Source organism: Drosophila albomicans, chromosome X, assembly GCF_009650485.2.
Source record: "Drosophila albomicans strain 15112-1751.03 chromosome X, ASM965048v2, whole genome shotgun sequence".
Taxonomy (NCBI): domain Eukaryota; kingdom Metazoa; phylum Arthropoda; class Insecta; order Diptera; family Drosophilidae; genus Drosophila; species Drosophila albomicans.
This window is the reverse complement of record NC_047627.2, coordinates 7,392,813-7,406,135: the sequence shown is the minus strand read 5'-3', so window position 1 is coordinate 7,406,135 and position 13,323 is coordinate 7,392,813. Positions and strand designations below refer to the sequence as shown.

At 36.6% G+C, this 13,323-nt stretch overlaps 1 protein-coding gene across 1 annotated transcript; it reads right to left on the bottom strand.

Moving 5' to 3' along the window:
• Positions 1–8,218: 8,218 nt before the first annotated feature.
• Positions 8,219–12,269, bottom strand: LOC117570672 (sodium channel protein Nach). The gene is made up of 8 exons (XM_034252473.2): positions 11,704–12,269; positions 11,336–11,635; positions 10,641–10,722; positions 10,291–10,573; positions 10,089–10,227; positions 8,924–9,134; positions 8,657–8,854; positions 8,219–8,589 (listed from the first exon to the last, which is right to left on the bottom strand). The coding sequence occupies exons 1-8, from the start codon at positions 12,102–12,104 to the stop codon at positions 8,476–8,478; spliced, it is 1,728 nt and encodes a 575-aa protein (XP_034108364.1). The 5' UTR covers positions 12,105–12,269; the 3' UTR covers positions 8,219–8,475.
• Between the last annotated feature and the right edge of the window lie 1,054 nt (positions 12,270–13,323).

Here is a 13,323-nt window from a genome sequence, read left to right as displayed (position 1 = left end):
AAAAAAAAATACGCATTTTCCAATTATGTTGGAGTCAATTCTGATTCATTTTTTTACAACAAATTTTATAATTTTTTTTTTAAATTTATTTAACTTATAATTTTTTTTTTAATTCAACAAAATGAGCCAAACTAGCCATGTACTGAGCCTCATATAAGAAAGTAGGAGCAATGCGTCTGTAACTTTTTAACGAAGTAAGGTATCGGTCTGAAAATTGAAATATATATTCAAAGCCATTTTAAGCAACTAAATAAAAGTAGGCGTGGCATGATAAAAGGCGGAACTTAATTTTATTTTTTATTATAAAGTTTATTTGCTTTCCAACAAGTAGGTAATTTTTGCATTTTGTTGACTTGGAATATAACGTCATCTTATTAGAATCTCAAGTCTTTCTTTGACTCGATTTGAGGTACTTTGGAAATTTATTAAGCTTTCTAATGATGCTTTTTATATTTATTAATTTAATATTCGATTTTTGCGAAAAAAATTGACCCGCCCTAATGTACATATATGTATTACAATTGTAAATTCGAATTAAGTTATACTGCAGCATATTAAAAATTATGGACAGAGTCACTTAAATCACAGTTTAATTAAGTTGATATGATTAAATTTGTAATTACCTTTGCGCTAGTTAATAGGCTTCAGCTTTAAGTACTCCAATAATTAATAAAAAAATAAGTTAATTGGTTGGTTAAGTTGGTTCAAAAAAAGTGATAAATTGAATTGAAATTCAAATTTATAATATAATAATGATAACAATATGGTAACAATTTTATTTATTTGAATTTAAATTTATATAAAGGTCTTTAATTTTGAATTCGCAGCAGCCAGTACTCTGTTTTCTAGTATTAAATACTAGATTTAATATAATAAAAAAGAAATAAATTTTTAAATTATTTTGTTATTTCACATTTTATATTCTCTCACTTCTGAGTGTAGTATTTGAGAATGCACTTAGTTGACGCCTTAATACCCGCAGCGTATGTGAAACGTCCCTGCACTTTCAATATATATATGTATATATTCTATATTCAAGGAGGACTGGGAACGATGCACGAGATGTGGCTACGTTACAGCAACAGCAGCAGCAACAGCAACAACAACAACAACAGCCACAGAGCAAGAGCAACCCCACCGAATGTAACGTGCTCCTAACTGTGACTTTGCTTTTGCTTTTGCTTTTGACTGTGTGTGTGTGCAAGAGAGCAAGGCCGGCAACCAGAGCGAGAGAGCTTATGTGGGTGTTTGTGCGTGTGTCAGTGCATGTGCATGTGCATGTGTGTGTGCAGCTGGCAACGCTTCCTACTTTATTACTGGTTTCCAACTTCATAAAATATGTTAAGCGTCGCCGTCGTCCTCGTTGGGTCTCGGATTCGGATTCAACGTCGACGTCGACGTCGATGTCGATGTCGATGTCGCCTGCTTGATTTACTTTTAATGCAGCCGCAGCAGCAGCGGCAACAACAAACTGCAACAATGAGGTTGCTGCGTCTTCACTAGCTGCTGCTGCTGCTGCCAGCTGTTTGCCAGCAACACTTGCGCGTTTTGTTTTTGCCGCGCATTCGCCGGCTTCGCTTCTCTTCTCTTTTCTTCTTCTCGCTTCTCTGCTCCTCTTAGAGCAGCTGTTCTCAATTCAAATAAATGACAATTTCAATGTGATCTCATGATTAAAATACGATCACAAAAAAAAAATTGATTTCCAAAACCATAAAATGTATATTTTGTCTACTTAAGGTTTACTGATTATAACAGATTTAAGATAAAATACGTTTCCACAAGTTTTATTATGTTTGAGAGAACTTATTAATTTACATTATTATTAAGCATTTCATGTAATTGTTCAACTTATTAATCTTCTTATGTAAGTATTTTCAACTTTAAAAATGCAATATAAAATATTTTACTTGAGCTCGATCAATTTTATAGAAACTTATGCTTTCGTTTTTATTATTATACACGTCATACACGTCGTACACGTCATACACGTTATACACGTCATACACGTCATACATGTCATACATTTCATACACGCCATACATGTGATCACTTAGGTGATCAAGCGATAGAGTTGATCCTTGCGATCTTAGTTCTGAAAATCATTTTCGAAAAAGATTTGTTTTCTTATTCTCGTTTTCTTGTCATAGGTCAGTCAAATTCTCAAGAATCTGACAAAGACCTAAGCTTGTAATCAGTGCAACTTGTACACTAAATATAACATAATAATACATGTAATAATAATAATAACATACTAACAAATATAAATAATTCTGTCTATTTTGGCCATTTCCATTAACTTTTCTTTTACTTATTTTGTTTTTTTTTTTTTCTTAATAGTAAATAAATTACAAAGTCCCGAGTATTTTCTGAAAGTAAATTAAATTAAGAATTATTATATTTTACTTTGTGAAAAAATATACCCAGAATTTTTATATATAATATATTATATGTATATTCTTTATTAAGATATAAAATAAGTTATGGCTACGCACCAAGCAAATAATTAATAAACTTAAACTCGAAATTATTTGCTGCGGAATTGGACAATATAAATAGTATAAAATGAGCGTAAAGCATAAAGTGTGCACTTACAGCAGATGCTGAAAATTGGGCTAAAATGGTGCCAAGCAGGAGCAGAGGAAGAGACAGAGGTAGAGGAAGAGGAAGAGGCTAACCAGAGGCAAAGACAAGAAGACAAGAAGAGTAGCGAGTTAGCTGCTTGTAGTTGTTGTACATAGTTTATTGCAATTTCTTATTAATAAGCGCCTTTTATGTGTAGTCGGCAGTCGACAGAAGACAGCAGACAGCAGTTGGGAGCCAAGAGCCAAGAGAGTCGAGAGAACGGAGAGAAGCGAGAGTCGAGCGGGTGTCAGAGCCATCCTCCCATGGGCGACATTAACGTTAATAATAATAAAATGTGTAATTGCATAGAACGAAGCTACGCAACATGAACGAGCCGAGTCTGTCCACGATGTCCTGCTCTGTGTTCTGGCTTCAGGTTTTACCAACTCCAACTCCAACTTCAAGTCCCAAGTTCGTTGTCCATGTCCGTCTCTCTCACTGTCTGTCTGTGGTCTCCTTCTGGCAGCCAGTTTCAGTCTTGCAAAAGGTGTAAATCATTTTCTAATCGCAGCAAGCAGATCACATCCACACACACACACACACACACACACACGCACACATTTACTTTTGTTTTTAGCATTCACATTCGCATTCACACTCGACATTGGCACTGCACTCACATTCACACTCGCATTCATACGCTCCGCAGTTTATGCTCTTCGCAAGCGGTCAAAAAGACAATGTGCGTTGCCATCGACGTCGACATCGACGTCTCCTTCGCCTTCGCCTTCGCCTTCGCCTTCGCCTTCATCATCGTCATGGTCGATGGACTTGCAGCCAAAAGTCAATGCAATCAATGCATGAAAAGCAATAGAGCTGCATTGGTCACGTCCTTTGCTTCGCAGCATTTGGATTTATCCATAGCTTCTTCGACTCGCATCCCCGCCCACATCCACTGTGCACCTTCTCCCTCCTCCCTTCTTTCACCTCCACTCTCTCTCTTTGCGTCTTGGAACGAGCAGCGGATGCGAAGCACTTGCCATGTTGTCAGTTCCAAATGGATTTTGTTGTGGTTGCAACTTACAGCCCACTGCGAGGGTCGCTCTAATGCATCTAATAATCGAGTAATAACTTGCAACTTAAATAATATAATCAGTAGATACTTAAGGTACGAACAAAGTTATTCATAGCAATCCAATTTGAAATCAACAATTGGTAACCAAAAACGTTGAATAAAAATAATACTACATCTTATATAATATATAAATTATAAATTAGCTAACAGGAAATTTATATTTTTTGGTTTTTAAAGTTCGACAATTCCCAAGGTTATCGATGCTATTCGGAAGCATTCGAATAACATTCTTTAGAAAATGGATTTTCATCCCAACCCATTAGCGAGAAGGCTAAGAAATGCTCCAAAAAAGAGAAGACTGAAGAGGTGCGAGGTCCCTTGTATATATATATATATAGTATATAGTATACATACTATATAGTATTATAGTATAATAATATATAATACATAGTACTGTAATAATTGTTAGTATTTTCTTGTTATAAGGTATAACTTGTCAAGCTGCCAAAAAGGTAGCAGAACACCTGTTAAATAATAATATATATAAATTTTTCCCAAAAAAAAAAAAAAAAAATTCGCCAATTGAAGTTTTGAAGCTAAAACTTTTTTAGTATATATGGTACAATATTAGCTATACTCTTGGTGATTCCTGAAAATTTGATCGCGATCAGATAATAATTGTAGAAATACTTTTTGTATGGACAAAAACGTTTACTTCCTACGGGTCTTAGTTGCTTTGGCTGAGAATCTGGTATGTTTTGTACTCTGTGGTATATTTTCAATATAGTAATGTCGTTGGTATATTTATAGTATTTTTGTAGTATTTTAATTTGTTATATTTTAAAATTATTACCGCTGTTTTTAAATTTTATTCAAAATAAGTAGCGAATATGTTTTGACACTTTGAATATCGAATATTAAAACAAGTGCTAAATAAATCTAGTCAAGCAATATTAGATTTATTTAACACTTTATTTAATTTTCAAAAGTCATGTCCAAAAAGTGTCTAAAATTCTAAGTATTTCTAACAATAAATTGAGTTATTCGCTGAACAACCGTCGCATTTCAATTGATACTGTTGTTGTAGAAACAGATGATACTTACTATTGTGGTTGTTGATTTTAAACAGGCCTTAGATGCAGCTAGTTGTGCTCTCTCTTTCGCTCACTCCCTCCATCTCTCTCTCTCTTTCTCTCTCTCTCTGTTTATCTCTCTGTCTCTGTCGTTCACTGTTGTTGCTCGCTTGTGCTGTTTTATGTGGCATTATTGGTACATTTTTACAGTGTTTGTGTGAGTCGAAATTTAATTCAATAAATTCATCGAAAATTATGTGCACTTTTTGGTTGTTCTTGTTGCTGCCCGGTTGGCTAGCTGGCTGGCTAGCTTACTGGATAACTGGCATTTTCGTAATCGAAGTTGGTCGTAAAAACGTATAAATAATACGAATTCTATTCCATTGCCTGACAGATGCAGGCAACAGGCAGCGGGCAGCGAGCAATATTATTGGATGCACAATCGCAAGAGGCATGGCCAAAAGCACAACTGGTCTGGCATTTAGTTTAGCTATTCGTCCGATATGTCCTGAGGTCCTGGCCTTGTCCTGCGAGAACGCAAACATTTGGAATAAGTTTTTTGGGAAAACTTTTACATTTAAGTTTTCTTCAGCTGCTGCAGCGTCTTAATTTGCGCATTATCCTCGCAATCTTAATTAAGCTGTCTATCAGAGGCTGCATGCCTACGAGAGTATCAGCGTGTCCTTCGTCCTTCTGCCAGCTGCCAGCTGCTCTGCTCTGCTGCTCATTTGCCTGCCCCACGCGTTGTTCATCGCACAAGTGCAATTTCTTTTTCGCAGTCACTGCACGCTGTGTTCTACAACCGTTGCGTTCCGTTCCGTTTCCGCTTCCGTTTCCGTTTCCACTCACGCCAACGCCAACGCCATCGTTGTTGTACGTTGCGTATACGCCCCGTCGGCGAGCGCGAGAAAACAACCAAATAATGTGACGCCAAAAACTTCCTTGAGCTGCCACACAAGAAATGCGAAGAAAACTGCCGCTGGCATATTACGAAATTACGAATATTGCAATTGCCATTGTCGCTCTTCCTTCAACATTATAATTTCGCGCTCACAGAAAATATTTCGCAATACACGCAACCAAAGTCGGATCTACAGTTGCACAATTAATGAAATCTTCAAATGCATTTTACAACTTTTCATAATTGAAATCATGAAGGATAAATTTCAAAGTAAACTACATTGAAAAAGGAGAATAGAATTTCAATTACATTGAAAATGGAAAACATGTTGAAAGGGAAAATAGAAAAATAAATAAAAGATATTGATAAAAAATAGAATAGTTTAAAATTAAAATTATAATCGATGTATGTATATGTATGTATGTATATCGATATTTATGTTACTTTTAAATTTGAAATAAGAAAATAAAAATATTAAACAAAAAAGGTATTATTATTAAGAAAATCCATAAAATAAGATCTAAATGTATATATTAATAGTCTACCATAAATATAGTCTATATATAAATATATTAATAGTCTACATACATATACATATTTATAAAATAAAAATAAATGCACAAAATCTTTTAAGTTCCATTTAATAACATTTAAATATATGCATTGATACTCCACAATTTGTTTTTTATGATGAATATAAATATTCCAGATACATATAATATATTATATATGTATATGTATATGTATATATAAATAATTTAGTTATCCCACAATGTAATGAAAGTTAAATAGGAATATTAAATAGAATAATATTATAGAATAATATAGATAAAGTCTATTATATAAAAGTATTTTTAGTTAAAAATCGTTTAGCGAAAGAATTTTGAAAAATGTCCATAACTGTGGTAATCATGAGAAGCTTTAAATATGTATGTTGTTCTATGAAATCATGTTGTTCACACGTTTTATATTTTATGACAACGAAGAGAAAAACAAAATATAAATTATTAATTTGTAATCACATATTAAATTCATTTTCAATTGCATATGATTACAAAGGCCACTTGAGCCACTGTGGCAATGCACTACTAAAGTCATTGTTGTTGTTGTTGTTGTTTTACACAGTTGTATTGTTGTTGTTGTTGTTGTTGTTGTTGTGTGGAGCCACAGACACTTCACTGGGAACAACGAAGCGGAACGAGAGCGGCAATGGGAACGACATGGGAAAAGGGAAAGCAAAGGGAAGCGTGAGCAAGAATGAGAATGGAAAAGGAACGGGAACGGGTTGGCAAAAGGGGAACAGCGGAAACACTCCCCAAACGTAATTATTTCAATTAACTTTACTAAATTTATTTATGCATGCCTTTGCCAATGTATGCGTGTCTCCCTTTGTGTGTGCGTGTGTGTATGTGTGCAAGTTTGCGTGTGCCTGTTTTGTGGGCGTGTGCGCATTGTCAACATGCCCGTTAACAGCCTTTAATTGTCGTCGGTCTCTCCATCGTTCCATCTCTCCATCTCTCCCATCATCCCACACTACTCCACTGTCTTCGTCTCTCTATCGCAATGCATTGCCTGCTGTGTTTGCTTGCCATGTGGAACGCATTTAACCCTTTTGCATGATTTGAACTTTAAACTCTTTTGGTTTTGGGTTTTGTTTTGTTTGTCTCCATGTGCACACACATACACACACACACACACACACATACACACACACACACACACACACACGAGCGTAGTTCGAGTAGTTCAGCCAGTACAACTGTCTCACTTGCACACCGAACTCAAAGCTTTTGCACTAGGCGATCGTTTCGGCATTCTCTTTCTCTCTCACGCGTATGTTGAGCTTTTGAAAGCTCTATGCAGGGTTGTTGCGCTGTGCATTGCATTATGCATAAGCGCACATACATGCGCACACGAAGCTTTGGCTTTCATTCATTGCCAGCAATGCGTGGCAGGAGGTTTTTGGTTAGCCAAAGGCTGCGCGCCGTTGGTGCGGGAGGGGGGTCGAGGGGCTGCTATGCAATTGAATGCCTTACATACATACATACATACAACCAACTGTGAGTTGTACTACGCGGCTTACAACTGCAATTACAACTACAACCGAAAGTTTTTTGCCCGACCGACGCCACCCGCAAAACTCACAACCCTCTGGGCACTCTCTCTGTCTCGTTCTCTCTCTATCTCTGCTTTGGTTGCCCGAAGGGGGTATTGAGGGGGGTGGGGGAGGCACAACGGTTGCTGGATTAACAATGAGCCGGCAACGATGTTAACTGAAAAATGCTTTTCGCTTTGCCCGTTGACGGCACGTTGCGCAGGGGTTGCGGCGGGTCTGATGGGGTTGGCTTTGGGGTTGCTCGCTTGCCTGATGTTGGTCGTGGTTAGTTACTGTTCTTGTTGCTGTTGTTGTTGCTCCCGCTTCAGCTCCATCTACAGCTCCAGCTCCAGCTGCCGCACAGTGCAGTGAACTTGCCTGAGCTAAGGCAAACCAAGCCAAGCCAAGGCAAGGCAAGGCAAGTAAGTATGCAGCATGAAAACTTGTTTAATTGCAGGGCGAGAGAAGTTCATTAGAAAATAAAACAACAAAACAACAAAAATTGCTGGATATTTATTGTTGATGTGCGCATAAGTAGTATTAAGTATATATTCAGCTCATTTCAATCGAGCAGTGCACGTCGTATATAGCATATCAATATATTGAGTATTTAATGGACAAAAAAAAAATGGTTAGCTAATTAATAGAAACCCCTGCAGAGTAAGTCCTCTCTTCAGTTTAACGATATCATAATGCAACATAAGATATCCACTTCTCTGCAAAAGTATTTCAAATGCGGCTTGCCGCAAATAGTTTTTCGCTTCTTTTCTTATGGCAAATATTGTCCGTGATCGTATTGCCATTTATCCTTGGAGTTATCGTAGCCATGATGAGGCAGCACCTTGGGTGTGCGATACAAGCCCTTCGAGTAGTTCATGTAACCCTGCATTAGTTTGAACATAGTGTCACCTCAGTTAAGCTTACATTAGAAACACAATAAATTCACTTACTTTCTCAACTCGACGCTGTCGCGCCAAATGACCAAGATCCGCATCCTTGTCCCCCTCGACAGGCTTCACTTGCAGCACAGCCGATGAGGAGCTTGAAGCGCTGTTCGGCGGATTTACATGGGATTTGAGCTTCAGCTGTAGATCAATTGCCGGTGGCGGCTCATGTCGTATACGCTCCTCAATCTCATATAGTTCTTGCTAAGCAAATAAATCGAACATCACATTGAGTGTTACAAATGCCAAGCAACCAACAAAAAGAAAACATACTCGATTTTTGTAGACCATGCAGCAGGCGCGAAGCGTAAAATAGTAAATGATCTCCACGCCGGAGAGCAGCGAGAAACCGAGAAATAAGCTGGCAATACCGCCAAAGGATACAAGCAAATCCACCCAGCCGAAAAGAACCTCACGCTTGTACCGTATAATCGGCCAGGTGAGGAACTCCACCAAGACTCCAGGCATCTCAGCACGATCAGTGCTAAGAAAGAAGAAATAATTGCCAATGAATGAATAGCTAGATGTACAGATAAAGAGATCGATGATACCCTGAATGCAGGACTAGCAGACGGGACTAGAGAGGAAGATGTGAAGAGACTCGGGCGATTATAATACACCTAAATATCAATGACATAAGTAAAATATATATAAAAATAAAAAATAAATAAATGGCTAAATGGTCAACTACGCAAAAATGTATGAATTTCAGTAACACAGTCCACATTTAAATAAACTAATACTATAAATTATAAAGTCCCTTCTCTGCGATTCTCAAGTTGTTGACCTAATATGAAAAGATTTTGTTAACTTGTAATACATATAAAGTTAAATTTCATAATAAATTTAATTAAAAACATATTTCATTCTTTTAAAATATATGCAAACATTCGAAACAACAAGCTTCCTTAGAATTCATTGTTGTTTACTTTTTTTTTAAGTACAAAAACTTATAATTATAACAATTAAGCAACATTGAGTTTTGTCAAACATCCATATATCGCTAAACATCGACAACAACTAAAACATCGAAAAACGTCGCTTCGATGTTCTCAGCATAATTAGACCCTTCTCTGCGATTCTCAAGTTGTTAACTTATAATGTGGCTGGTCATTTGTCAGTTGTGTTTTTAGATATAAATTGTAATTTGTTGCTATTTAATTATTGATTGAAACTGACTATTAAATTATCAATTTCCTTCTCAACTTGTTCTACTGAAATGTGCCTTGAAGTTTTGACTGTTTTATACCAAAGTTCCAAACACACTCAATTGTTGATAAATGATAATAATAAATGAAATTTTATAGTGTTGCTCTGATTGTGGAATTCAGTATGAAAAGTTGATTTCAATATAAATTTTTAAGGTAGTTAATGTAGTAGTAACCATTCAGCAATAGGTTTATATCAACAGAAGTAAATAGGAATCTATACTACTCACATTTTCATAAGCTTATCAATGTTGAAAACGGTCTTGGAGCAGCTGAGTTCACACTGCAGACAATCCCGGATGTTCGTTATGTTCAGCTTGTAATCATTGAGGCATCCAAAGTCCTTGACCGCACACATGGGTACATTATCTAAGAAAAGTGTGTTTCAATTCAATTCAAATGGTACACAGGAAAGCCAGAAGAAGCGCTTACTAATGGGCTTGTAGAAGGGCGGATTGCACTTGCAGAGCTTGATGGCCTTGGCCATGCGGCATTGCTTCATGCAGGAGGAAAACGTGTAAGCATCGGGGAAATATTGCAACTTGACCTCGTCGCTGAAGATGCACTTGCGCTGACCAATCGACAGCTGACGCGCATCGTCTGTGGTGTAGGTGTTCTTCTTGGAGATGCGCACCTCCACCAGCTGATCCTCGGACCAATCGATTTGCGCATTGAAATCGGCGCCAAAGTATTCCTCATTCGAGAATATAAATATCTGCAATAATTGTACTTAGAAACTAAGAAATTGTACGAGTATATAAGAAATCGCATATTCTACTAACCTGCGTTGTGCTGTTGGGCAAGAAGAATAACGCCCACTTCTTGTCCGTCTCATAGAGATCATGTGGTGAGCCAGTTTTAACGCTTTAAAAGATAAATTGATATTATAAGAGTGAACGAAATATACCTCGTTTCGATATGATATATTTATGGCATATAATACTATCGATTTTTCAATTCGAATAATTTCATTGTTTGTAATATTGATTAATAAGAATGTGGCAACAAGCATTTTGAATTACTATTTTGTTTATAGGAAATATTGTAATATAGTTCTCTAAATATTTTCAGTTTATCCATTTAAGTTAAATCTTTCACTTCTTACTTCTATACATTAAATACATTAAAAACAATTAAACCAAATTAAGCCACACGAAAAAAAAAGGATATTTAGAAAAGTATGTATTATTCTTTTGTGCAGAAGTTTTTTGTTTAGTTTTTTTGTCATTATATTTTTGGTATATTTTAAGATACCTCACAGTCGAGCCTTTAATGACTTTAAATAAAATGAAACAAACTAAATTAAACAAAAATCTCTTAACCAATACTCGATTTGAAAACAAGATAATTCTTTAATAAGAATTCTATTTAAGTCAATATAAAACTTCATTAAGTGAGTCAAAAATAAATCATACAAAAATCTGCTGACTTTATTCATATCAAGAATATTTCCCGGACAAGGACTTGTGTCACTTACTCCTCTCTGGCCGTGGACTTGAAGCGACTGTTGAAGGCATAGCAGAAGCCGTGCTCCGTGTAGATGGGTTCAAAGTGATCGCAGCAGACGATGTCTTCGTCGCGATACTTGCATGAGATAAGCGTGTTCTCGCATGAGATTTGTGAACGAAACGCCCATTCGCGAATTGTGCTCTCCGCGAGGAGATCCGCTGGTATGGATTTGGCCAACAGTTCCGCATCTCGAATGTTGTCGAAATTCAGCGAAGTGAGCAGATCCAAAAATGGTGCATAAACCAAAGCTTTGTCAGCATCATAATTACTAGAAATAACTTCGATTTTAAATGTACTACACAATTAAATGGGGGAGGAAAGAAAATTGAAACGTACGCGACTGTTTTGTAGACCTCATTGTAGGATTTGTTGGGATCGAAGGCCGCTTCGGGACACACCACGGTGGTGGGAAAAACGACATTCTGATTGTGAAAATCAGTGTCGAGACCGGTGATGGTGGGATTCGTTTGGAACTTCTCCCACAGACTCATGATGATAACGAGAGCGGTAACAGCGCCAATCGATGTGAAGCAGAACCACATGAATTTCTCGCCAATTGGTCGCCCGGTTTCGGCAATATAGCGCACACCGTGAAGCGTTGAGTTCTGAAAGAACTCCTTCGTCTGATAGACGAGACTCCGACGAAAGATGATCAAAGTGTCGAGCAAACGCTGCTGACGACTCATCGCGGCGAGCGCATCCTTTTGCTCAGGTGTTGACGATATCTTTTGCGGCATTTTCGTTTCAGGAACATACTCTATAGCCACCAACTAACTGACACCAATGACCGATTCGATTCAACGGAACTTTTACAACTGCGCGTAATCAGTGAATGGACAAACGTTGCTCAACAATCGTCAATAGCACCAATTAAAATGTATCCAGTGTCTGTTGTATTGTGTAGGGCACTAAAAGCCTTTCATTGTTAATGCATTAGTGACCCAAAAACACAATATGAACACTAGCTTATACAGTATAGATGTATGTTTATGACACGCACACATCTTATCTTGATGCCTCATTAGTGTGGCGTAACGCTTCCCCGTCTCCGTCCCTCGTCCTGGCTGCATCTGGTCACGCCATATTTGCCTGGCCCTGGTTCAAGGGGTGGTTTACTGTCTCTCTCTCTATCTCCCTCTCGCTCTATCTTTCTCTCCCATTCAACATGGCGGCCAGGATCGTGGCGAATGCACGTTCAACTCTTTTTTCCTTTTGTGGCTTTTGTTTTTGTGGGCGTCGCCGATCGCCGCAGCTGCCGGGCTAATTCAGTAGTCGACAATCGGTAATCGGTAGCTCGCATAAATAGTTAGTTGGCAGTCTGCTTTGTTTCCGGCGCCGCTGCAGTTTTGCACAATACTAAAAAAACAGAAAACAAAGAAAGAGAATAATGTTGAGTATGCTCGACAGCGCTGCACACGGTAGATCATTTAATATATAGTACAATATAGTACTGTACTTTATACTACTATACATAAAATTGAATAGAATATCAAAAAATAGGAATTTGTAATAATAGTAATATAAATAATATAAAATTTTATAAAAATATATAAATAATAATATAAAAATAATAAATAAATATAGCATATAAACCACAATAACTTCTTCAAATGTAAATAATATTTCTGGGATTTCATCATTTTGATAGATATGATTTTAGATTAGATCTACGAAACTTTCATCAGATTGCTAATTAATTTTTTATCATTATTATTTTTCATATTTTATATCATTTCGTTATGTTTTATTTCATTTAATTTCATTTTTAATTTATTTTTCTTTTCTTTTTTTTTTTTGCTATTGTGATTTTTTAATAGTTTGAAACTTCCAGTTTACCATATCAAATTAATTTTTTTATCGGCTTACATTTTGGCTTGTTTACGTTTATTCCGTCAAAAATCTTAGCTTTTCAATTATAATTTTTAATTTATTTATTTAAACATTGCAAATTTTCGA

Coding starts and splice junctions, on each gene's coding strand:
- LOC117570672 (XM_034252473.2), bottom strand. CDS start 12,104: ATGCCGCAAAAGATATCGTCAACACCTGAGCAAAAGGATGCGCTCGCC. Junction 10,228..10,290: donor GCCCTTCTACAAGCCCATTA/GTAAGCGCTTCT, acceptor CACTTTTCTTAG/ATAATGTACCCATGTGTGCG. Junction 8,590..8,656: donor GACAGCGTCGAGTTGAGAAA/GTAAGTGAATTT, acceptor AAACTAATGCAG/GGTTACATGAACTACTCGAA.